This window comes from Scleropages formosus, chromosome 14 (genome assembly GCF_900964775.1).
Source record: "Scleropages formosus chromosome 14, fSclFor1.1, whole genome shotgun sequence".
NCBI classification, from domain to species: domain Eukaryota; kingdom Metazoa; phylum Chordata; class Actinopteri; order Osteoglossiformes; family Osteoglossidae; genus Scleropages; species Scleropages formosus.
The window spans coordinates 5,432,234-5,456,827 of record NC_041819.1 but is presented as its reverse complement, the minus strand read 5'-3'; the positions used below and the strand labels follow the sequence as shown (position 1 = coordinate 5,456,827).

Sequence of the window (24,594 nt, the reverse complement as noted above, 5' to 3'; positions counted from 1 at the left end):
GTATTATTGACATTGTGATGTTATGTGTTGCATTTACTGTAGTGTTTTGCAAAGAAAAGTCCAGTTGTCAGTGGTTGTGTAACTTATTTTATCAAAAGGAATACAGTACTCAATTTCTCCTCAAGATTCAGTGTTATTCACTTAAAATACCAGTGTATAAATATGCAGATCCATTCAAATAACCCACAGTTTTGCATAAGAGGAGTTGTTAGATGTGAGGAATTTTTCTTGTTTGCTCCTTTTCATACTTGAGGCCTTTCTGTGGATTGACATTGATATGTCAGCATTTGATGGACATATCAGATGAGTCATAACTTTATATATGAAGTACTCTTTTATTATATTAATGTGAACACACTAACATTTTTTTTCATCAATTTATACAATTAGACATAATTTGCTCCAGATTTTCAACTGAAATTTAATACCATGAAAGAAAGACTCAGGAAGATGCAAAATATAGGCAATATGCAACGTATATTAAAGCAAGTCACCCATGTCTTGAAACCTCTTTTAACATGTATTTTTAATTCTCCTTTTAAAAACCTTTTTAATAACTAATTAAACTCCAAGCTGAATAATAATGTTGACCAAATTCAGCATTTAGGCTCTGGCAATGGTTAAAAGTAAATTACACTAGACTCCTACAAGGTTCAGTTTGTATAAAACTTTGGTGATGCGTGTGCTCTATCCAGTTCATATGTTGTTTTTTCTTTTTTTTCACTTTTTATTACAGTAGAACCAGCTGTTCTTCCACTATCATTCTCAGTGAACTGTTTTATTGTTTTAATTAATGCATGTTGGGTTAGACCACTTATTTTTATTTTAACACAACAAGTGATATTACGTACACACACACATTGTCTGAGTTGCCTAACTCATCCCAAATCATTTTCTTCAGCTATTCCATATTCAGAAGGGTTCCTAGGTTACTACTCTGTGCCATCCAACACTTACAGTATTTTGCATATAAATAAGCTCAAATATGTGAACATATTTAAGATTCACAGTGAACCAGAAAGAAAGAACACATTCCAGGAGTCAACACAGAATGCATATATTTGTTTGTACATGAAGTACTTGGAAAGCAGAAATATTTAGATGTCCTGATTGATGGTTATGCAAAACTCAGTCTCAGCTGTCTTAGTGATTTCAAGTATGCTTAAGATTGTAAACTGCTGGTTTTCCTGTTATTCGAACTTATTTGCACTTTCAAGTACAGGTGTAGTAATGCATCAAAATCAGAGATCATGTGCTGAGAGCTGCTCATAGAAGCTTTTACTGAGACAAGCAGCAAAGGAGTAGAGGTGGAGGTAAATTTGGAATTAGCTCAACAGTCACAGTGGTATGCATCCAAAGTATAAGTGCCACTGCTGCTCATGGCAGACTGGCTCCATCCATTATGAACTGTACATCATAGGATTAGTGGTCATTTCCTTAATTGGTTTTAAAACAATTGCCCTTTGCTCCAGTGCAGACGTGGAATGGGAGGGGACACGTTGACCAGGGCTGACTGCACAAACCTTTAGTTTGTCATCAAAGTATGACACCATTTCATAGTAGAAAAAAATCTTCTGGAGCTCATACTTCAAAGCTCATGGACTGTGGGTTCAAATGTGGGTTTGAATTCAGCTCAGTCTGTGTGGAGTTTGCATGTCCTCACTCTAATCTGGGGTTTTTCCTCTGCGTGCGCTGATTTCTTTCTGTCTTGATGATTAACCTGTGAGGGAGGTGCCGTGGCACAGCAGGTTTGGCCGGGGCCTCCTCTGTGGTGGGTCTGGGGTGCAAGTCCTGCTTGCGGTGCCTTGCAGCGGACTGGCGTTCCGTCTGGGGTGTGCCCCTCCCCCTCCAGTCTTGCTCCCTGTGTTGCTGGGTTATGCTCCGGTTCGCCATGACCCCGCTCGGGACAAGTGGTTGTAGATATTGTGTGTGTGTGTGTGTATGTGTATGTGTGTGTGTGTTTGTGTGATTAACCTGTGTTGGACTGGTGTCCCATTCAGGGTATACCCTGTTTCATGCCCTATGCTTCTAGGTTAAGCTCTGTACTACTGTGACCATTCATTGGACAAGCAGATATTAATAATGGATGGATGGAAAAAAAAAACACTCATCCTATCTAATCTCTTCTCTTAGAGAAATCTGTAGCAGGTCCACTGCTCGTCTTTGACTGAACCTTTGTCATCTTAGTATGTAAAGGCATAGGTGTGTCTGTCGGCCCTTGGCATCCTGAAATGACTTCAACTCTGAGGGTTTGAGGTGGCTGCCTGAATTTTGGTGATTAATGTCTTGTAAAGTATTGTCTCCCTGATCTCACCCAGCAGCCCCATTCCTCGCCTCCTTTGACACACACCAAGACCCCAGGATTGCCCGCATCTCCCTAGGACTTTTTAGCTGCAGCATCTGCACCGACAAGTTCAAAATTCCATCCATTGTAATTATCATTGGGTTTTTATATAATTATTATATAATTATCAAAGGTTTACCCTTATAAAGGCCTCCCTTATGACAAAACACTGTCATGCCGTGGCGTACGTTGCTCTACACCTGATCCAGCTATAGCTACACTGTGAGTGAGGATGTTTGCTTTCTCACTCCTTTGGCAAACACACACACACACACACACACACACACACACCCACGGCAGATCAGCAGTGAAATGAGCCTCAGACACCAGCAATTCGCACTTTTCCGTGATGTGGTTTAAACACCATAAAACAGCTGTAATGCACTGCATTGCAAATCTAACCCAGACCCTCTACGACCTGTCGTGCTATCTCATGATAGTAAAGTGTCGCAGTAAAAAGAGCAAGAAGTATCTCTAATTCTTATAAATATTTTAATGAGGCCAACTTCACAGATGTTTTTGTTGTGTTTCAGGCGACTCCTCAAAGGCAGATGTGAAAACAGTTTCTCTCTGTGGTCACTTGCCAAAATAGCTTTTAAAAGCCACGATGAGATCCTTTTTTAAAGTTCAACAGTGCAAAGGTTGCAACTACATGTCAAAGGGACCCAATTTTCGCAGTAAATAATTGGGAATTGTGACCATTTAATATTTACATAGCATTATCACAAACATCATTCCATTGTAAGGTTATGATTTTCGAAAGCGTCTACATTACCAAAGGGCACAGGTAAAGAACTGAAGGACATGGATAAAACTGAGAAAAATTAATAAAGTATTTTCCCATAGGTAAAGGCAAAGGGGCAAACATAGCCCTGTAGACCAAAGTAAAATGAAATGTACTCTTGTCAATTTATGAAATGTTAATAGAAATAAGGATTACTTCAAAAAACATTCCTTGGACAGCAGGTTCTATAGTTATTAGAAGCAACACCTTACAATCTAAGTAGCTGGATTCAAATCCCAACACCTGCTATGAAACCCTGGAACAAGGTATTTACCCTAAATTACTGCAGTAAAAAACTGAGTTGAAGAAAAAAAATTCAGCTTAGTAATTAATGATGATCATCTGTCTGCATTCAAACTGGGAAAAAGCAAGATTCTCAAAGTATCATTAAATCCATGAATATGCCCATACAAATAATTTGTATATGTATATGTATGTATCATAGAAAGACATTAAAATTAATTAAGCATCTCCTTTAATGACAAGATGTCTCCTCTGTTACTCTTTTCTTAGTCTTCTTGTATCTTCAGAACATAGAACATATTATGACACACATATTAAGATTACTAATTCGTCACTGTTGTTTCTCTGTGTTTTTCTCACAAGAAAGACCTGTGCTTTGCCTGGAGGCTTCCGTGTCAGCGCTGTGTGGAAGGAATTTTTCAGAACTCCTTTAATTCAGAAAACTGTACTAACTTGTCACATGCGTGGGAATCTATGTGGTGGTTAGCCTTATGCGAAAAGAATGGGGAAAAAACAACAAAGCTTATTTCAGGTGTCAATCCCATGTAAAAGAAGTGCAATTAAAGAGCTTTCGGAAGGGAAACTGCTTTGGCCGTAATCCACATCGTGTCAGGTGGATTTCTGAGCCACTGTCTGTCTCACTGAAACCACAGAAACATTGTCAGTGGCCGCTCTTTAAAATGCTTATACACATATAATATTTACTAACCAACATCAACAACTGCTTGTTCTAAGCAGGGTCACAGTGAGCTGGAGCCTACCCGGCAACACATGGCAAGAGGCCAAAGAAGGAGGGAGCACGCCCAGGATGGGACGCCAGTCCATCACAGGACACCACAAGCAGAGCTCGAACCCCAGACCCACCACGCAGTGTGCACGGGGTAAACCTGCTGCACCACCACAGCCCCTCTACATAATCTTTACTCGTGTAATATTTACATGCACAATCACGTTTAATTTTACACAGTGGTTAGCAGGGTTGATGATTAACTAAGGAAAGAGAAGGGTGTGATTCTAAGAAGTGATTCACATTTGCTCCAAGTGCAAATCCAAGCATGTGAGAAACCCATCTGTTTGAGAGTACGAACTGTGCGCCATTCCAAGACTGGGGGATGGGCTCTGTTTGTATGTTTATTAAGTTCTTTCCGCACGGGCCACTGAGGAATGTGTGGACATGTGTATGTGGGGTGCTCGACAGCTCTGGGGCCACCCAGAGGGGGTCTATGCCTGAGGGAGGCCCGTAAACATCTGGCCTCCTGTGGTAATGCAGACCTGAATGTCCACAGGGTTTGTCCCCCCTGTCCGGAGTGGACTCCTCAGTAGTGTGTGTGTCAGAAAGGAATGGATCAGTGTGTCACTCTGTCACTCTGCATCAGACATGCACACTGATGCAAAATACACTGTTGAATTTTAAGATGCTTGATCACGGTACTCACTCTCAACTGTGCGAGTAAAAATTAAGTAGCTGTGTAAATGGGTAAAAACATTGTAAGGAGCTCGTGTACAAACCTACCACTGCACGTTGCCTTGGAGAAAGACATCAGCTATATAAATAATTGTATATGCAAATATTACACCAGTACCTAGTGAAACTGTGAAAACAAAATATTACATAACACAAGCCCATGTTTGTCTTGAGAGTCTGTTTGAGGCTTGTGTTTTGAAGGTGGAAATAAAAACAAAAGATGTATTGTTTGGTTAGCCTGGTAGGTGCCTTGTTGTCTGTCCAGTGCATTGTATTTTGTTTACACTTCAAGTCAATTGTGTGACGGTATAAACGGAGGGAGCCATGTTTACAGTTTTAACATTTTCTGAGCGCAAAGCGAAATGAATGGGGGCCACAGTGGTCAATGATAACATTTTTGAGGTATTTTGCAGGAACAGTAGGTTTTTGTTAGTTTGCTGTGATTCCCATCCTTGTTATTTTTGCATGTATCAGAAAGCCTCTACAAACCATGTAGTTGTTCCTTGACAAATGGCTGCGGTTGTTTCGTTTCATCTAGTCGGTTTTATTTATTCCTGTCGGGTGTAATTTGTAGGGCCTCGCAGGGCAAACATAGCATGCTGTGTGATTGGCAGTGGGTTAAGCAGTGTCAAATTCTCTGCACAGCAATACAAACAACCTCAGGATTTTGACCCTCAAATCTGCTCTGTTGATATCGCTAAGAAAAAGTCATATCTGTGGTGTGTTTGTGATCCATTACTGGATTCTGACTTACATGATTTAATAGTCTGTGCTTGGTCAGGGTCTGAGGGAGTGTTGTTTGACTTTTTAGACGCTTTGTTCACAAGAACAAAAAACTGTGTGGCTAAGGCTTCCACCTCTTAGTCCTTTGCTTCCATCCCTGCCAAGATCAACACAAGATAAAAGCCCAAATTTTGTCCAGTAACACAAGAAGATAATTGGAGTAATGGCTGGAGTTCCCTCTGCAAGGTCTTTTGGGTGAGTCAGATGACTGTGAAAGAAAGTGATTTTTGGCCCCTAAATATTGTTTTCAATGACCGTAATGAATATTGCCTACTGAATTTGGCAATCATACAGTAACACTGTGGTACATACTGAACTGCCATATAGTATTAATGAATGAATGAATGAATGAATGAATGAATGAGCTTTATTGCCAAGTATGTTTACACATACAAGGAATTCGTCTTGGTGACAGGAACTTCCACAGCACAGACAGAATGACAGTGACAAGACACAGATAATAAAAAGTAGAGTGGGCTACTAAAAGATAAAAAAAAAAAACATCTAGTATAAAGTACACAATGGACAAAATAGACACTAGGCATTATATGTTTGTACAGGTATGTTATATACAATGCAAGGGAAAGTAAATAGATGATATGCATATGCAGTTATTTTTCCCTACATAATGGCAATACATGCATTGTATAACAGAACACTTGTAGTCATTCCAAATGTTCTTAAGTGAAGTGGTTTCATACTCAATTTCAGAGAAGTCAGAAATGCACACTCCTTCAATGGCTTAGGGCTTCCATCCATCTATCCATTTCCTTGACCGCTTGTCCTTCTAGGGTCGCGGTGGCAATATGGAAAGCAGAGAAGCCCAGACGTCGCTGTCCCTCCCAACTTCTTCTAGCTCAACCCGGGGGATCCCCAGCTGTTCCCAGGCCAACTGGGAGATATAATCTCTCCTATGAGGCCTGGGCCAACCTTGGAGCCTCGTCCCAGTTGGCCATGCTTGGTATACCTCCAAAGGGAGGTGCCCAGGGGGCATCCTTACCAGATGCTTAAACCACCTCAACTGGCTCCTCTCAATGCAGAGGAGTAGCGGCTCTACTCTGAGTTCCTCCCGGATGTCCGAACTCCTCATCCTGTCATGGAGAGTGAGTCCCAACAACCTGCGGAGAAAATTCATTTCAGCCGCTTTAATCTACGATCTTATTCTTTTGGTCATTACTCAGAGTTCATGACCATAGGTGAGGGTAGGGACGTAGACCGACCGGTAAATAGAGAGCTTTGCCTTATGGCTCAGCTCCCCCTTCACCACTAAAGTCCGTTACAGCGACCGCATTACTGCTGCCGCTGCTCCCAGTCTGCAGCCAATCTCACGCTCCCTTCTCCCCTCACTCATGAATAAGACCCCAAGATACTTAAACCTTTTCCATGAGAGAACCATGGACTCAGACTTGGAGGTGCTGAACCTCATGCCACCGCTTCACACTCGGCTTCAAACCATTCCAATGCATGCTCGAAGCATCCATGTGATGGTACCAAAAGGACAACGTTATCCACAAAAAGCACAGACATCACCTCTGGCCCCCACACAGAATGCCCTCCTGATGTTGGCTGCACCTTGATATCCTGTCCATTAAAACCACTGACAGGAGTGGGGACAAGGCACAACCTTAGCGGAGTCCAACACCCACACTGAACAGGCCTGACTTAATGCCGAGTATGTGGACACACGTCTCGTTCTGTGTGTACAGAGACTGAATGGCCTGCAGCAGTGGCCCCGGCACCCCAAACTCCCAACGCACCTCCCACAGAATTTCTCAGCAAGCATCGTCATAGGCTGTCTCCAAGTCCACAAAACACAAGTAGACTGGATTAGCGAACTCGTACGCCCCCTCAGTTATCTGTGAGAGGGTGAAAAGCCGGTCCACTGTTTCACAGTGCACCGGCTTTTTACCATCTCACAGATAATGGAGGGGGCATGGGAGTTTGGCCCAGCCTTCCCTAAGCCGTAATTAATAACATGTATACTGTGTTAGTAAAGGAAGGAAAGTAAGGAAACACAATACTTATTTTAAATACAGTCACTAAAATGCAAAAATCCCTGGATATCTCTGTTCTGAGGGGGGTGCGGTGGCGCAGTGGGTTGGACCGCAGTCCTGCTCTTTGGTGGGTCTGGGGTTCCGCTTGGGGTGCCTTGCGGCGGACTGGCGTCCCGTCCTGGGTGTGTCCCCTTCCCCCTCCGGCCTTACGCCCTGTGTTGCCGGGTAGGCTCCGGTTCCCCGTGACCCCGTAAGGGACAAGCGGTTCTGAAAATGTGTGTGTGTGTGTGTGTGTGTGTGTGTGTGTGTGTGTGTGTGTGTGTGTGTGTGTGTGTGTGTCTGTGTGTATCTCTGTTCTAAGCTATATGAAGTTTGCCAGAGACATGAATTATTGCCTGCTCATTTCATCTCCATTATCACTCAAGACTTCGTGAGTAACATTTGTCTCAAATCTCAAATAGCACATTGATGCTATAACCTGATCCTGCAGAGACCTTCTGTGTAACGTTCATAGGATCCATCCATATCTCACAATACACTGTACACAGTTTCATGTCCAGATCATGGTTACAGCCAACCTGGACTACTACAGACTACTGGTCTTCATCATCAAATCTCTCCAGCTGATCCAGATTGGTGTGGCACAAGTTGTGTTTCACCTGCTAACTCTTTCCCATGTAACTCCCCTCCTTGTCTTTCTCCACTAACCCCCTGTAGTTGCCCATATCAAGTTCAAGACTCTGGCCTATAAGACAATCAGAAGATCAGCTCTCCAATACCTACAGGGCCTGATCACAGTAAACCCCAGAATGACCCCAAAGGCTTCTCCACCTCTGGTCACTTTGGGGTCCCGTACAAGAATGGTCCAAAATTAAGTTTGTAGGTTATTTGTTTTGGATCCAATGCGGTAAAATGAAGTCCCCCTTTTCCTCGGAACTACTCAGTCCCTTCCAGAAGTGAAGAGGGAGAACATATTTATTTCAGTCCTACTTTCGTCCTGATCTCCTAACACCAATTGTATGGAGAGCTACTCAAGTAATGTGTACCTGCAAAAAACAGTGATATTACAAAACAACAATATGCTCCCGTATTTCTGTCTAAAGTGCTTTGTCTGTTGTAAAAAGTTCTTTTGTATGCCGTAAATTACTATAGGGGAATGAGGCACAAACTGGCAACCTTGAGGTTGTAGGTATATGTCCTTAGTGCTGTGATATCCACTGCCCTCCAGGTTACAAAAGAATAGAAGCTTCAGTTCATTCAAGGTAATATCAGTTTTAGGCTCTTACTGTGGTCCAGGAGTCAAATGAAAACAACAAACCAGAATCTGGCATCACTGACTTTCATAGGATACAATATGGACATCACAAAGTGTATTGTTTTTACACTCCATTGCCTACAGTAAGGCTTTGTACAAGCCAGAAAGATTTATTTGTTCAGCTTTTTACATTGGAATCACAGTGAAATTGCAAATGAACTGCATTCGATGTTATATGATGTTTTTTTTTTTGTATTTGTACATGTATTGTATCTGAACAGTTATGCCAATATATGATTTTTGATGTTTTTTCTTGTTCTTATTTTGAATAATTTAGTATGTCTTAACAGTGACATTAATGGACTTTTATGCTACAGTAGGGTATATTAAATCTTGGTTACTTTCATATGACCTCTCTCTAGTATTATTAGTATGTTTGATTTGAACAAACAACTGCAAAAGAAGCTAATAATAGTAATTCATTTATCATTCAATAATCAGGCATTCTGTGTTCTGCTGTTATTGTGCTAACAGAAGGTGAGAACCACTTTTTTTTTGCGAAACCATCCTATACTTCGGTCCAATGGTGAAATCTTTTCACTTCCACTACAGCAGTGAGAAAGACAATGGTGGCTGTTTACACCAAAAACTGATACACCTTCCTACTTTAAACAAAACACATATACATACATACAAAATATTGGCATTTGACTACTTGGCCCTCGACCTGCTGTGTAAAGGTAGGTAAGGTCTTCTTACACCATTACATAAATAACTTTTTTTTTTTCTATTTCATCATCTTGTAAAAGTGTTTCAAAGGTTCTGTGGGAAACTGATGTAGGGTAATTACTGGATTTCAGATTGAAAAGAAATGTAAAATCCGTTGGGAAAAAAAATGAAGCCAGGATTATTTGCCTGTTGCCAAGTAACCATCCAGTAGATACTGCATAAAAATATCAAGTGCTGGCACAGTAGGAGAAGTGATGTAAGTGGTGATCCAAGCTCACCTAATCACAGGAACTGGACAAGGCCATCATCTAAAACACAGTGAGATTGGGAAGATATTTCATATTTTAATCAGTCTGTTCTATGTGAGAAATGTACAGCAAATTTTGGCAAGTATTGCCGAGCACTTAACACCAAATAGCAAATAGCATTCGGTACGTTAATTCATAACCAGAGAGTTGCAGGTTGTAGTCATAGTCAGGGCCTGAGGAAAACTACATATTTCATTGTTTAGGTTCTTAAAGTTTTATGCTGGTTTCTATGAAAGCTTTTCTACAGAAAAATCATGAAAAGTAGTCTTCATGTGTTTATTATCCTGTATTTTGGGAGGCTACAGTTAACTTTGTGTACCCATGTACTTTGGGACGGAATGTATGAGTCGTCTCGTGGCTCATTGGCAGTTCACAAGCGGCGAAGGAGAGGGGAGTGTAGATGCCACACAGAGATGCCTCAGTATATACGGTGCTGGCTAAGCTCCATTAATCATGTCGCTTCATCAGCACTCAACCACTTTATTTTCATCTTGAGCTGCAATCAAAACAGAGCACTTGGCAGCCCGACAAAACCACTACGGAGCTCCAGGGTTTGGATCGTGTTCAAACTCCTGGTAAGGCCCGCAACTTGGCATTTCATCTTGTGCATTGATTGGAACGTCAGTATAAACAAAACGTGGCACCACAGAGAATAAAGCGCCCCTGCCGTTGTTTTATACTAATATTGCCATTTGTCAGCACTTCTTTGGTAGCTTCAATAATCCCCCATGGACAAACAGTTTATATGTCTGGATATCTTAACATCTTGCTGACACATTCTCCCTCCAGTTGGAAGGAGCTTGTGACGAAAGTGCGCTGAATATTTCACACCTCTTTTATATAATCTGTAATGTATAATGTATTGGTTGACGAAGATGGCAGTTGGACTTTCATGCTGTTGGTTTTGAGTTCTCTTGAAGTTGCTCAGCAGTGTGTATTGGGTTTATTATTTGGCATCCTGGGAGATTGCGCACATTCTTTGGCCACTGAGCTCTTGGCTGTGTCAGATGGAGATAAAATGCAAGGGGAGCTTCCCTGAGATGTTGGCTGTAGGTTAAGGTTGAGAGGAGTGGGGGAATGGGTTCGTCACTTGGTATGGTTCCCAGGAATGCTGTCAGGGCTTAGAGACGAGTTACATACTTTCTGAAAGTACAAGGTTTCTTGATATGTAACTCTTGTATGTCGTGGGCATTTTCACCATGGTGTTTACTGCCTGCAATGCCTAACTGACAACAATGAAAGTGAAAGAATACAGTCTCCTGCCCTGTGGCTCCCTCCTTCCTGACTATGTAAGGCCATTACCTTCAAAACAGAATCATTAGAGTGTTTCAAATGCTTCCATCTGTCAATGGTGCCATTTACATATATTGAAAGAACATCTAACTATAATGCTATTAATATTCCTCCTACATGCATATTGAAATATGCAGCCAACCCTAGAGCAAGGACAGAAATAAGAAGGAATGACTATCCATATCAAAATTCATTCAAGAAGTGGTGTAACCAAAAACTATAAAGTCATTTTTGTTGGTAGTAGTAACCCTAATGAAGTAACGTTTACATTTAATATTAAGTACCTTTACTTTGATTGTGAAAAAACCTCTGCTTGGAGGTCAACATGACTTCACTTAAAGTTGTGCTGGCTTACTGTAGGAGCCGTTTCGTGCAGTTGGAGAACACCACTGAGTGAAGGGTGTTGCAATCGAAGCAAAACTGTTATTATTCTGGTTTCCTAATAGAGAGTCTCTAAGCCTCTTTGCTGCATAGCTCCTATGGCAGCTTAGACTCAGTGGATCAAAGTAAGTATAATCTTGTCAGGGCTGATTTAAGTGAGGGACTGCTCTAAGGTCAAGAATTTCATCTCAGAAGCCTTTACCCTCCCCCAGCCCTTCTCACTTAAGGGCTCAAAATCAGTCCAGAGGTGACTACATGCATTGAGCCTTATTAGTATTTCCTCTGTTGTGAGGGATTTTCCCTGTATAATAGGGAATTCAGATAATATTTGAGATGCTTAGAATACTGAAGATTCTTCAAAATTCAAACCCTTAGTCCAAATCCATTAAGTAAACTGTGTTTAGAATACATTGTATGTTTGTTCCTGGCAATTTACTGAGCACAATCTTGAGAATAATGTGGTAACTTCAATTCTAGTGCTATTTAGAGTTCTGGTATGTTGAGTACTTAATACACAAATGGTGCACTGTGTTGTCATGTAACTTTAGATAGTCTGTAATGCAGTTTTGCTCCTGCCACATGCCACTCACTTATTGACTCATGTCCAGTGTATTTCCATCCTTGGTGTTGAGCTGGATTTACAGACCATGTTGGGACGACTTCCTTTGACAAGATGGCTTTTATATGCCGGAGGACTTGCAGGCTCCATCTTGAATGGAGGTGTTAAGCTCAGTTAGTTTAATGGCTGCGATGACTGGTTAGCCTTTAGAATTGCTGTGTTTCTTGGTCCCTTTAGTATGGTTCAGTGTAAATGGACTCATGATGTTTTCTGTGTGGGTCGCTCAGCTCTCCCATGATCATTCGGAGATCATCTGTCTTACATTGAATGCCCTGGTGGTCAAGATCTTAGAGTAACTATGTACGACATGGCTATACAAGGTGGAGATGGTTCAGGGCTTTTTTTAGTATGCATCCTTAGTGCCCACCTGTTGTTCCTGCCTGGAACCTAGAAATGGCCCTCATGTATAATTCATTTGAATCTTTTAGTAGCAATTCAGCTGAATCTGGCACTTTTCTTTTTTATGGTGTTGGTTACTGTGCAATATTGCTTGTCAACTCCATCCTCAAGGGAATCATAGGATAGTGCCAGCTGTACGTACCATGTCTGTGTTCAAGGGAAGCTGTTCTTCTTGGATGCTGGCAATACTGAAGTGTCAGTGACACCCTGCACTCTGTGCATTCATAACAGCTCCTGTCAGAAGCAGATCACTGACAGCTCACAGCATCCAATTCATGTTGGACAGTTGGATGCTGTGTATTTTTTGACATGACAAGACTTTAAGGTTATAAAGAGATCACACTGGCATGGTCAGTTTGCGTGATTTGTGTGCTTTACCCCTCTGGTTTGTGTCCGTAATGTTGCTCACTGTTAGCAGAGGCATAGATATATAGTACATGCAAGGACATCTTACTGTTCATAGAATAAATGCAAGTTAAGCTCCCATATGTCTAGGTAAACCACTGAGAACGAAACAAAGGAGGCATCAACCAAACCGACAGCCATAGAATAGTCCCTGAAGCACGCATTCAATGGAGCTGTAGGTGTTGATTGTCTGTACAGTGGCTTTGAAATATAAACCTCAGTCTTTGTGGACCATATTGGAAAGATTTTACAAACCTCTGGTAATCCTTTCAGCTTTTGGAGAGGAAGGATTGTAGATGTAGGGATTAAGTGAAGAAGCAAAATTGAGCATACTGTATAATATGTAACATATATTGTTAAATATTATTGTTTTCAAGGATGAATGCATATTTATAGTTTTCTTTCCTAGCTGATGAGACATTTTACACAAGGTAATTCACAGAATTTTGATGGCAAATTAAAGAAATAATGGAAAGAGCACTTATGTATGCACTTCCTCGTCTAATTGCTGAAGTATTATCAATCACAAGTTTTAATGGTGGTTCATTTATTGGGTTTATTGTTGTCCAGTGTATCAAAATACCAAACACTTGCTATTAAGTCAGCCCAGCTGCAGCATTACACTTACTATAGAGGAATGTGTATCACCATAATGTAACACCCTTTATTCCACCATGGGAGTGTTGACAGTTGTAGTTAGCTTAACTTGAGCTAAAATGGTTCACACTTGCTGCACTGCATTCCTGGGCAGAAATGTTAATGTGCCATTTTAACACAAATATTGCCGAGCCTCCAAGCCACTTTTTTGCACAACCGTAAGGATCAATAAATCAAGATAACTGAAATATAGGCCACAGTCTAGTTATTAATGACAGGGCGGCCTTTGTTGAGCACTTTTATAAGAAATGCTTTGCATCTTCATAAAAACTATATAAACATGGCACAGCTTATAAAACTTTTCTATTAATCTTGCTGTGTACATATTATTTTATTTTAAATCCTTTTGCTTTTTTAAAAGTGCATCTTGGAATAGTAATTTCTTTCATCTCTGTTGCCTAAAGGGTTAGAATTAACACCGATTTCAGAACGACACCTGCACTTGCATCACTGCAAAATTCCCAAAGCCATCATGGGCTATTATGATGTAATACCAACTGCGTGAAAATGGAAAATGGATCTCAAGGCCTTGGCATTCTACACACTGGGCGTTTCCTCTTCCCTGGTAGGCTGCCAGGTTTGGGGAATGATAGAAGAAACATCTGTCTAAACGCATCAGCACTCAGCACTGTGGAAAAACCCAAACACATGTGCAGTTTCAGAACCCTGCAGCATCTTGTGGGTTAACATCGAGCTTACATTTTTGTTCATTGTGTCGTGAAACACACTGAAAAACACTGGGGTGTGACTTATCAAAAACAGGAAACTTAATGCTGCTTGTGTTTCACATTATTCGATTTGAGATAAAAAAGCAAACAAAGAGCAAAGCACCAGACGCCACCCATTTGGGCGCGAGCCGGCCAGAAGTGTATAGATACTGTACAGCAAACATGAATGAATAACACTCTTAAATCGACAAAACACCATCCGTAGTCTGCTCCTCCCATTAATAAGATTAATAATCTTTTATTTAAAAATATTATTTCATTTGTCACTTTTATTGATAATAAATATTTGAATGGGTAAAACATGGTTATCCGTTGCCATAATGGCTTTTTTATTGGTTGAGACTGGTGAGTCAACAGGTCCAGAGCCTAGTGTGTGCGGACCTGCAGCAAGCTGGGAGGTGTGTTGCCGCTAGCTTTCTGACTGTCACATAGTGATTTAGTGATGTCATTCAAGCGGCTCGCTTGAGTCACCCTGCACGCTGTTGGGCATAGGCAAGAAAAGAAAAAAGTTGAAAAAAAATTGAAAAAAGAATGTGACTAGTGTTAAGTAGTAGTTGTACTTGCCAAGCATAGTACATCTGGGAGCAGCAAGGAGAGTAGTGGTTACAGCTGCTACCCCTCAAATCACAGTATCTGGGCTTGAATGCCCATTCCTACCGTAGTCCTCTTGACCCAGGTATTTACCTTGAATTACTTTAATTAAAAAAAAAAACAGCTCTATAAATGGGCAAATAATCATGAGTGTGAGAAGAACTGGGCGTTTTGTGCTGTTATGATAGTATAGCCTTACAGCAGTGTACTGCCTTCCAGTGTGGTCTCCGTTGTTTGTTCATTTCCATTATGTTGTATCAGGATTGTTTTTTTACCCTAGAATTGTTATGCAGTCCTCTTAATTTTTTGTTTATTTTCTCATTGTCTACCTGATTGTTTATTTGCTACCCCGAGCCATGGAGACTGCTTTGTTAAAGTTTGTCAAAGTGCTTTGGCAGTGCAGACTGTTGGTCATGCCTGGAAAGACCGAAGAGAACTGGGAAAGATCATAGTGCCAAATCCGATACTCCACTTTCTGAGTTTGATAAATAAGCACCGGGTGAGTGTACTAACATGTGGCGATGGTGTTACCTACCGCACATGTCGGTGACAGTTTACCTTCCGATTGCTGAAAGAGGATGCTTTATGTGCTTTGTGGCTTTCGGGCAGCTGTTGTGGCAAATCCATGAAGCAGTGTTTTTGAAACGTGAGAGTGAGCAGGTTTGCTGCTCTCTTTTCCAGCTTTCCCCATTTTCAAATTGAGCATGCTGCTATTTTTACCTCTAAAGATTTCAGTGATTTTTTTTTTAATAAAGGTCATGTCCATTTTCTAATGTTACATAGCAACTCTAAGATCTCAGCAGTGAGGTGTGTCCCAAATATGTCCCAGTCACGAATTTCTGTTTTTTACATAGAATTGAATGCACTTTTTTTTTTCTTTTTTCTTGGTGGAGTACCACTTTAAGGGTTTTTGTTAATGATGCAATTGTTCAGGAATGTCAGTGTGTATCCATAAAAATAAGAGGCTGTATCTGAGTGCTGTTCTGCAGAAATAGTTGTCCGCTGCTGGAACGGGACTGTTTATTAAGCAAGAGTTTTTAGATATTGTCTTTCTGCCAAATCCCATAGTATGAATTTTATTTATATGAAGTTCAGTTCACATTCTATTAGTGGATTTAACAGGAATATTTACAGAGGGCTGTTCATGAGCACATGCATATCTAAATACGGTCAGTTTGAGCTTTCAGAAAGTGTTTACAATTATATATTTAAGTCCTACTAAGGCAACATTGACTGTTTCACTGTATTTATGATATTAAAAAAAAAAAAAATCCGTTTCATTTTATTTGTATTTTCTCTAAACAAGGTAGATACATTCAAATGATACATGCTGGAAGGGGTTGTCATCACAGTGGTCACGCTATAAGCAATCTGTTTGGTATTGTTTCATGGACCATTATGGCACATATGGAAAAAGGACATACTGGTCTTGTGATGCTCTTGAATGTACTGTTTAAACATGACACGCTCCACCGTGTTCCTTGCACAAGGTTTTACCTGGAGAACCACAATTCATAAAGGAAAGATACTCCTTATTGTGTGGTTAAATAGCATTATTCAGTCCTTCTCTTCAGTGAAAAGCCTTATTTTTATCTGTTCATGTGCTTCTGAAATCAAGCCTTCTAACATCTACAGAGTAGGTGAATTTACATTGACTCTATTATGCACATATTTGTAACATGAAGGCAGCACACTTTCTTGCCTGGAAAATACCTATGAATTAAAAATGATATTGTTTATAAGACAAGAGCTTAGAGGTTATACTGATTTTGATGATTTGATGATGCTCTGCTAAGGCATAAACCCCATTAATACTTTTACTCAGTTAGGTGGTCGAACTCTTGAAAATGCCTCTAGCCTGTTGTATATCTATATTTGTAAGCCCTGAGCCTTTCAGTGATCTAAAACCTAATTTTTTTGTCAACCAACGTTGAACACTGCTCCTATATAAACCCCACTAAAGTGGAAACCATCCATTAGGCTTAAACTCCGCTCAGACGTGTACTGCTGAAACATGGGCGCACGGGAGCGAGCCAAACGTGGACTTCCATGATGAGAAGACCATGTGGAAGAGACAGTCCACAACTAGTTTGGAATGTGAGCTGGCGTAGCCCCAGTCCAGGACAGCAAGGAGCCATGGAAAGCATGCAGCCAGGAGATGCTGTGAGATGCTATGAAGAGTCGAGCTCCTCAGTCATCATTTTCCATTCCTGCTGGATTGTGGTGACAGTGGAACCCGTAAAAATATTTGTGTGTCTTACCAGCCTCAGCACTGACAACACCACAGGATGGTGCCAGTTCCAACCTTTATTATACTGTTGTTTTGCAAGACATTCATTTGAATGACTACTACACTGATGCTTTGATAAGGTTGAAGGTTATATTAGTGTTAGGGTTCATTCTGTACGAAAATGTACGTAACATCTACATTACTGGGCTTCCTAAGTTGGCTGTGAAATTCATAACCCCCAGCTTTATTTGTCAGCCTTTCAGCTATAATAAGTTATCCATTATTCTGTAACTGAACGACAACCACAGAATCATCTATTTTCTTACATTAGCTGTAGAAAATTTTACATCAATTGTATTGTAACAATTGACTGGTTTGGTCAAGGTATTAAAAAATAACCCTGGCCAATTCAATGCATCAGATAAGGATCTGAATCTCTTAGGCTGAATGTTGCTTATGCATTAAGCGAAATGCAATAAACTCTTCCATCTCTAAACCTATCACAGATTTGAAATTTTAATTGAGGACTGCATAAATCGTGGCCATTTTTCTGTTTACAATGTTTTAAATAGTAGGGAGCAGAGTAACTGATAATGAATGAACATATGTAAATTGAGGTTGGATAAGACCATCAAGGACATCCAGGCTGGTATTTTTTTGTTCTGTGAAGAGGTGGAGACCTCTCTAAATTGGTCTCCATGACAGCTAGGAGCCCCTTGGCTAATGCAATTCAGATTTGAGCAACTCAGGTCTCACCCAGCCAATGGTTTATTGCAGGTGATACGGGTGGCATGGTGGCACAGTGAGTACTGCTGCTGTCTCACAGCATCTGGTTGGTGCAAAAGAGTTTGATCCCCACTCAGTCTGTGTGGAGTTTGCATGTTCTCCCCATGTCTCCGTGGGTTTCCTCCCACAGTCTAAAGACATGCTGTTCAGGTTCACCCATAGTGTGTGAGTGACAGAGAGATTGTGTTCCACTGATATATAGATGAGTGACCCACTGTAAGTAGTGTATCTAGCAGTGTACAGTAAGTCAGCTTGGTGCATAAGGTGTGTGGGCTCATAACACTACATAAAGTTCATTGGAAGTTGCTTTAGAGAAAAGCATCTATTAAATAAATAAATGTAATGTAAACTAGATAATAAACTGTTTCAGCATTATTCATTGACATACAAACACACACGTTCCATTGACCCTTGGTGCTCTTTTCAGTTCTTATTTTTGATCTGTCACCTAACCCCACTGGAGCATATTCAGAGGGAATACATTTCTGATTTACTGAGTGATTTTATCTAGCAAATGTGCTTTGCTGTGAGAATAACTATGATGCTTTGGCATAGCAGCAAATTGTATTGTCTCTTGTTTCTTCACTGTTTGTGTCACTCACTCACTATGGGTGAATCTGAACAGCATATCTTTGGACTGTGGGAGGAAACCAGAGCACCCGGAGGAAACCAGAGCACCCAGAGGAAACCTACACAGACACAGGGAGAACATGCAGACACCACATTAGATAATCCAATAACAAAGATACTAGTAAAATATACAGCCAATATTATTGTTGTTTTCTCCACTCGACAAAGCTACTGATTAACTGACACTCGGCTCTTATTGGTGGCCCACTGAGACTTTGTGGTATAACTTCATTATGAAACTTATAATGAATACTGCAACTGTTTTTTATTTACTACATACTCTGGTCTTTAGTCTGGTTTTTGGTCAAGGTATATTATTAACGATGTATGAGGTTTAAAAATATGTGAGGTTTACAGTTTCATTGTTCCTAGTTGAAGGGGGTGCGGTGGCGCAGTGGGTTGGACCACAGTCCTGCTCTCCAGTGGGTCTGGGGTTCGAATCCCGCTTGGGGTGCCTTGCGGCGGACTGGCGTCCCGTCCTGGGTGTGTCCCCTCCCCCTCCGGCCTTACGCCCTGTGTTGCCGGGTAGGCTCCGGTTCCCCCGTGACCCTGTATGGGACAAGCGGTTCTGAAAATGTGTGTGTGTTCCTAGTTCTCTTTTTCAGAGCACTTGGCTATACTTTGTATTATTATTTACTCCTCCGTATGAATTTCTCTTTGGAAAATAAATTCCTCTTTGGACAGATGGTCCTGTTCCACTAAGCAGAGAATAAACTGTCACTGTTGATACTCTGGTCTTAATTCATATGGTCTGAGAAATGAAAAACACATTGCAGGACTGAAATAAATAATGATTCCATTTGGAAGCACATACATGCCATTACCTTCCAGCTAGTTCTATAACTGCCAGCATTATTATAGAGTCTCATTGGTTTCATAATCCAATATAAGCTTTGGAAATTCTCTTCAAGGAAGACTGGTCATTTCGCTGTTTGGTCTTAATGTTAAAAATGCTGTGGGAAATCGGTGTGTTTACTGTGCTGCATACAAGCTGGTTTGTTCAAGTTTAAGAAATACAGAAAGATGTAGGAAATGTTTGTGTTTGTAAATAAAGCTTGATAAATGATTTTAGATTGGCACTGAAGGTGGAAGGGTGCAAGACTTCCCAGCGGCACAATGGAAACCGACCAGTTTTCTCCAGCAGAGCCCTATACCGGAGTTCTGCCTCTGTCTTCCATCAGATGTGAGCAGCAGATCTTTTCTCAGAAGGGGCGCTTAAGCCTTCCGGGGACGTTTTGTCTGATGACCACATAAACACCTCCTTGTTTCCCCTCAGGCACCTGCAATCTGCCCCTCCCAAAATGCATTCTGCAGTGTGACCCGGGGGTAACCAGTAGCCGACAAACTGCAGTGTGTGTTCACTGGCAGAACGCCCGCTCCCTTCCTTTAACACTTCCTCACACGAACAGGGAGGCCTTGTGGGGAGCCCAGTGTACAAATCTCTGGTTCTTTGTGCATTTATTTAAAATGTGTTAATACGTCACGTGGACATCTGCCTTACTCCAAGTAGAATATGCATCTCATCTCTGTGGAGCTACGAACAGAAAAAAAAGTTTGCCCACGTGTCTGATTCCAGTTACTGTTTCAAGTGTGCTGGCTGTGTCAGTGTGTGAGAGTAGTAATGGTGTGTGACTCTCTCCCACCCCCAGGGCGATTTCACGTGGAGCAGCATGTCCGGCCGGAGCGTGCGCCTGCAGCCGGTGCCCATTCAGAGCCTCTCCGAGCTGGAGCGCGTGCGTCTGCAGGAGGTGGCCTTCAGCCGCTTGTTGCAGGACTACGACCTGGGCTGTCAGATCACCATCCCCAAAGGTGCAGAGCAGCCCTCCAGCCCCTTGCTCTGTGACTGTTGATACATCTTGGATTACTACAACTGTCCAGATTTGCTCTACGGATTTTTCTTTTTCAAATGATCATCTCCTTTGTATGCTGCCTTTCTATCGTAATACTGTGTGTCTTTAACGAACTCCGTCAAATATGATATTGCAACACTTCTGCTTCCTCCCCATCGCCTAGACGACGCAGTCCGACAGTTACATTCTCTCTGCTCCATTTTTTGTCAGTTTCATACTCTGGATTGCGGTTTAATTGTAGTTTGATTTTCGACAGTCTCTTAGCGTTAAGTACTGGTTAGTGTGGACCCTGGTGAACGTGGTAGTTTGTTGCTGCAAGCCGCAGCGAGGCAGCAATTGCATCGGTTCCCATGCAGCTGTGGCGGGGTGGTACATTCTCAACCACGAGCTCTCAGTTGTTTCATTTTGCCTCATTTTTCTTCCTTTTCCTGTGCAGGTTGGCATGCTTCTGCGTACTGCATGCATTACTTCTGACATCTTCCCTTGACTGCATAAATGCTCTATCATTTGGACATCCAAACTGAAGCATATCCACTGCTACCTTTGTCAGTTCAATTTCTGAAATAAATTTTCGAAAGACATGCGGTACTTGACTCAAAATTGCTGTAAAGCAGTGATAACAGCTGAGGTTGCAGTTAAGGATGTGAAGTTGTAACCTATAGGCTGCCAGGTTAAGTCCAAATCCCTGCCAATAACACAGCACATATGATTTTTATTGAAGTTGCCATTTATTTTATAAGAAAACATACAATTTTGTTTTGTATTTGAATAGGAAATATTTAAGAAATATTACTGTGGTGATATTTTGGTGGGATGGGTGACAGTGAGGCAGAAAACAACCTGCAGTAAGTGTGCGGCAGGATTAAGGGGAACTTTGCACACTTCGCCGTGCCGTGCCGTTCTATTCCACGTCAAGCCTGCGCTGTCAGGTTGAGACGCCCGTGGCTCAAATTCCCTCATATACGCTCGCACTCAGCGGCTGTAATCTGGGACAGATGCCGGGACGGCTCCCCCACCCTGTGCGGCACCGCGTGACACTGAGGCCGCGCCTTTCTAGAAAAGTCCCCGGTTCGTACTCGGTCAGTTATGATTTGTTTGGGCCTACAATAAGTCGCTTGTCCAATTTCTGCCTTGGATTGCGGGTGTCCAACACAAATACCAGCATACTTATCAACAGGTCTTCAGGCCGTGTGTCATATTCCATCTCGTAAATTTCTATGTAAACTGACTCTTACATGAATTTACCTTACTGCCTGATGTCTTTTCTTATAAAGTACATATATAAGCTTGCCATCTGAGAATGCAATGAGTTATTTATTGAGGTGTTGTCCCTCCTAGTGACGTATTTTAGCAGGCTATAAATTTGTTGCAGACGGCATTCCGTACTTCAGCAGTATCTCCTTGGTAATGACTTATTGCTTGAGACTTACTGCATGAGGTTTTTTCTAAGATTGTAATCAGTGCTGCTCTATGGTATGTTTGTGTAAAGTTATTTTAAAAATAGTTTCACATTTTTGTGCAGAAAAGTCTTTGACTTGAAATTGCCTTTAGGACACTGTGGTTGGCACCGAGGGAAGGACAAGAGATTCCTCTGTGTTTCACGTAGAGTTAGTTCTCTACAAAGAATCCAAACCATTTCCGCTTATACTCTTAAAGGCGGTGCATTTTACACTAAAATGATTTGCAGGTGTGAATAGTCTCCAGCGCTTTGTGCCTACCAGATAGCTTTTAACAGTTGTTTTTTACCCAGTGCTCTGAATATACAAAGAAGAATTTCAAAGTTGGGTTGTTCCAACATTTTGATGAGGCATAGAGACACAGACTACAAGTAAGTAAAGTGCACAAAACCAAATTTCTATTTTCTTTTCAGATGGACAGAAGCGCAAGAAATCACTGAGAAGGAAGTTAGATTCTTTAGCAAAAGAGAAGAACAAGGACAAAGGTATTGTAAGTTTTACTGTGGGAACTTGGAAGCTGTACTATGATACATACATGTAGTGAGAGTATATCTTTGTGGTTTGCTTTATTCGTTATGATAACCAAGACACCACTGCCCATGGAGAACACAAATTCTGTGGAAAAGAAAAATAAACTATTTGTGCAAGAGTCATTTTTCTTTTCCAGCTTTTCCCCAAGGCTTTTTTTTATTGTTTTACACTTTGTTTTATACTGAATGCAGAATGTTTTTTACTCTCACACAACAACTGATAAATTATGGGGATAAAAAACACAGGTACATTTCTATCAGGATATAAATAGAAAACTGGGTAACTCTTTGTAAGGGGACAGAATAGAAATTCAGCCACTTTCCTCAACATAAAAAGATAAAAAAAGCTCAAAATGTAAAAAAGAAAAGAATCGGCTCTTTTCCCAGGTTCTCAACATTAATGCAACATGAATGCATTAATTATAAAATGAGCCTCCAGTTAACTCAACAGTGATGCAAATCTACATTCCCGTTTTTTTCTGCTCCCAAATAAGCTAAAAAAAAATCAATTTTATGCAGGAAATCGTAGGAGTCACAAGATTGCAGGACAGAAACAGAGCAAAAGATCATTTCTCCAGCTCTGCTGCTGGTTAGGTTGTCCGTCCCCGCAGAGGCAGTCTCAGTAATTTTGCTGCAGGGAAGGGTCTGTGGGATTGTGGCAAAGGAAAAGATGATGGTGATTTCTCAAACCAAGTTGCTAATAAAAAGATGACAGCAAAGGTAATTCTTGTAAGTTACAGGACAAAGGGTCTTCGGGGATAGTGGTATTGCATTGTGGGCCTTTGCTCCCTCACAGCTGGCCTCTGTTTTGTCAGTCGCTGGCCAGCAGAAAATAGACCCTTTGATCCCTTGGTTCCGAGCAGCGCGGGACAGGGTCCGAGCCGGGCGGGCTCAGCTGCAGCTGTGGGTGCTGACATAACAGTGAATGGAAGTCATACACATACATGGAATAGCAGTTCCGAAAGGAGCACCGTGTCTACGGCTGATTCCACTCACTCACAGCAGCAGTGTCTGCAGGAATGCGGACAGACCGGACATCGGGCAAAAACAATCAGGGAGGTCAAACTAGGATATGCTTAGGCGGCTCCTTCTTGTTCCTTCTTTATAGTTATGGGAGCGGAACGTCGAACAGGAAAAATGTCATGACCTTATTGAACCTTCTCTTTCAGTGACTGTTTCAGAAGGTCTGTTCCACATGTAATAACACACGCACCGCAATGGCTTTACTACATCTGGTCACCTGGTACCCGGCTAAAAAGTACAATGAATTCTTCTCTTCATAAACTTTTATTGTACCACTGTTTAATCTGAAACAGCTTCACTCATGTATAAAATATTCAGCACTCACATTTTTTTTTCTTCATGCCTGATTCTCATGAATCTCTTGTTTGTCCCCAGTCACAGGATTTTTCGTATTTTCTTTCACGTTCACTGTTGTCAGCAACAGCACATTTTGAAAACACATGCATTGTACTGAACTTGCAGAAGTACATTGCTTATTAACGGCAGTTTCACTTCTTACACAAATATACACAAGTGAATATTGTGCATTGAAGAGAAAATAGAGAATAAAATGTGTTTATAAAAGATGACACTTTTGGGAAGAGTCATTGGTATGCTTTAAAACTAACTGCAACATTAGGCAAACAAACAAACTGGAACATCGGGCGGTAATATTTCACACAGCTTGATATCAACAAGGTGAACAACGTAAGTGATCTGATATGACCAAACTGAAAAAAAAAAAAATGGGAATTAATGTTTCTGGCAAGTGTGTGATTGAGTTTGAAGTGAAGACCTTTCATAATCCTATGCATTGCAATTCATGTCAAACAGATTTAAGAACACAACATTAAGGATCACACACTGAAAACATGGTAAAAAATAGTCTTAAAATACCAAAAAGACCAGTAAGTCAAAAACAATATATCCATTCATAGTCTCCAGGACTAAAACATCTTATCAGCGAAATACTTCCTTCTTGGAACTGTTTCACTATCATTGGCATTATAGAACACAATAAAACGGTGTTTTCCAGACTCACGCGATGACACTAAGAGAACAAAACATGTGCCCTTATTTTCACCAGCATGTACATCAGAAGGAAAGTTAAGTGGAGTTTTCACACTTTTA

General features: G+C 41.1%; 1 protein-coding gene across 2 annotated transcripts in view; it reads left to right on the top strand.

Moving 5' to 3' along the window:
* LOC108918543 (rho GTPase-activating protein 6-like) overlaps positions 1–24,594 on the top strand; it is an 81,793-nt gene that overhangs the window by 45,232 nt on the left and 11,967 nt on the right. For both annotated transcript variants that reach the window (XM_029258027.1, XM_029258028.1), the window contains exons 2-3: positions 20,274–20,433; positions 22,345–22,416. In XM_029258027.1, coding sequence (XP_029113860.1) covers positions 20,274–20,433; positions 22,345–22,416 — 232 coding nt within the window. The remainder of the gene's footprint in view (positions 1–20,273; positions 20,434–22,344; positions 22,417–24,594) is intronic.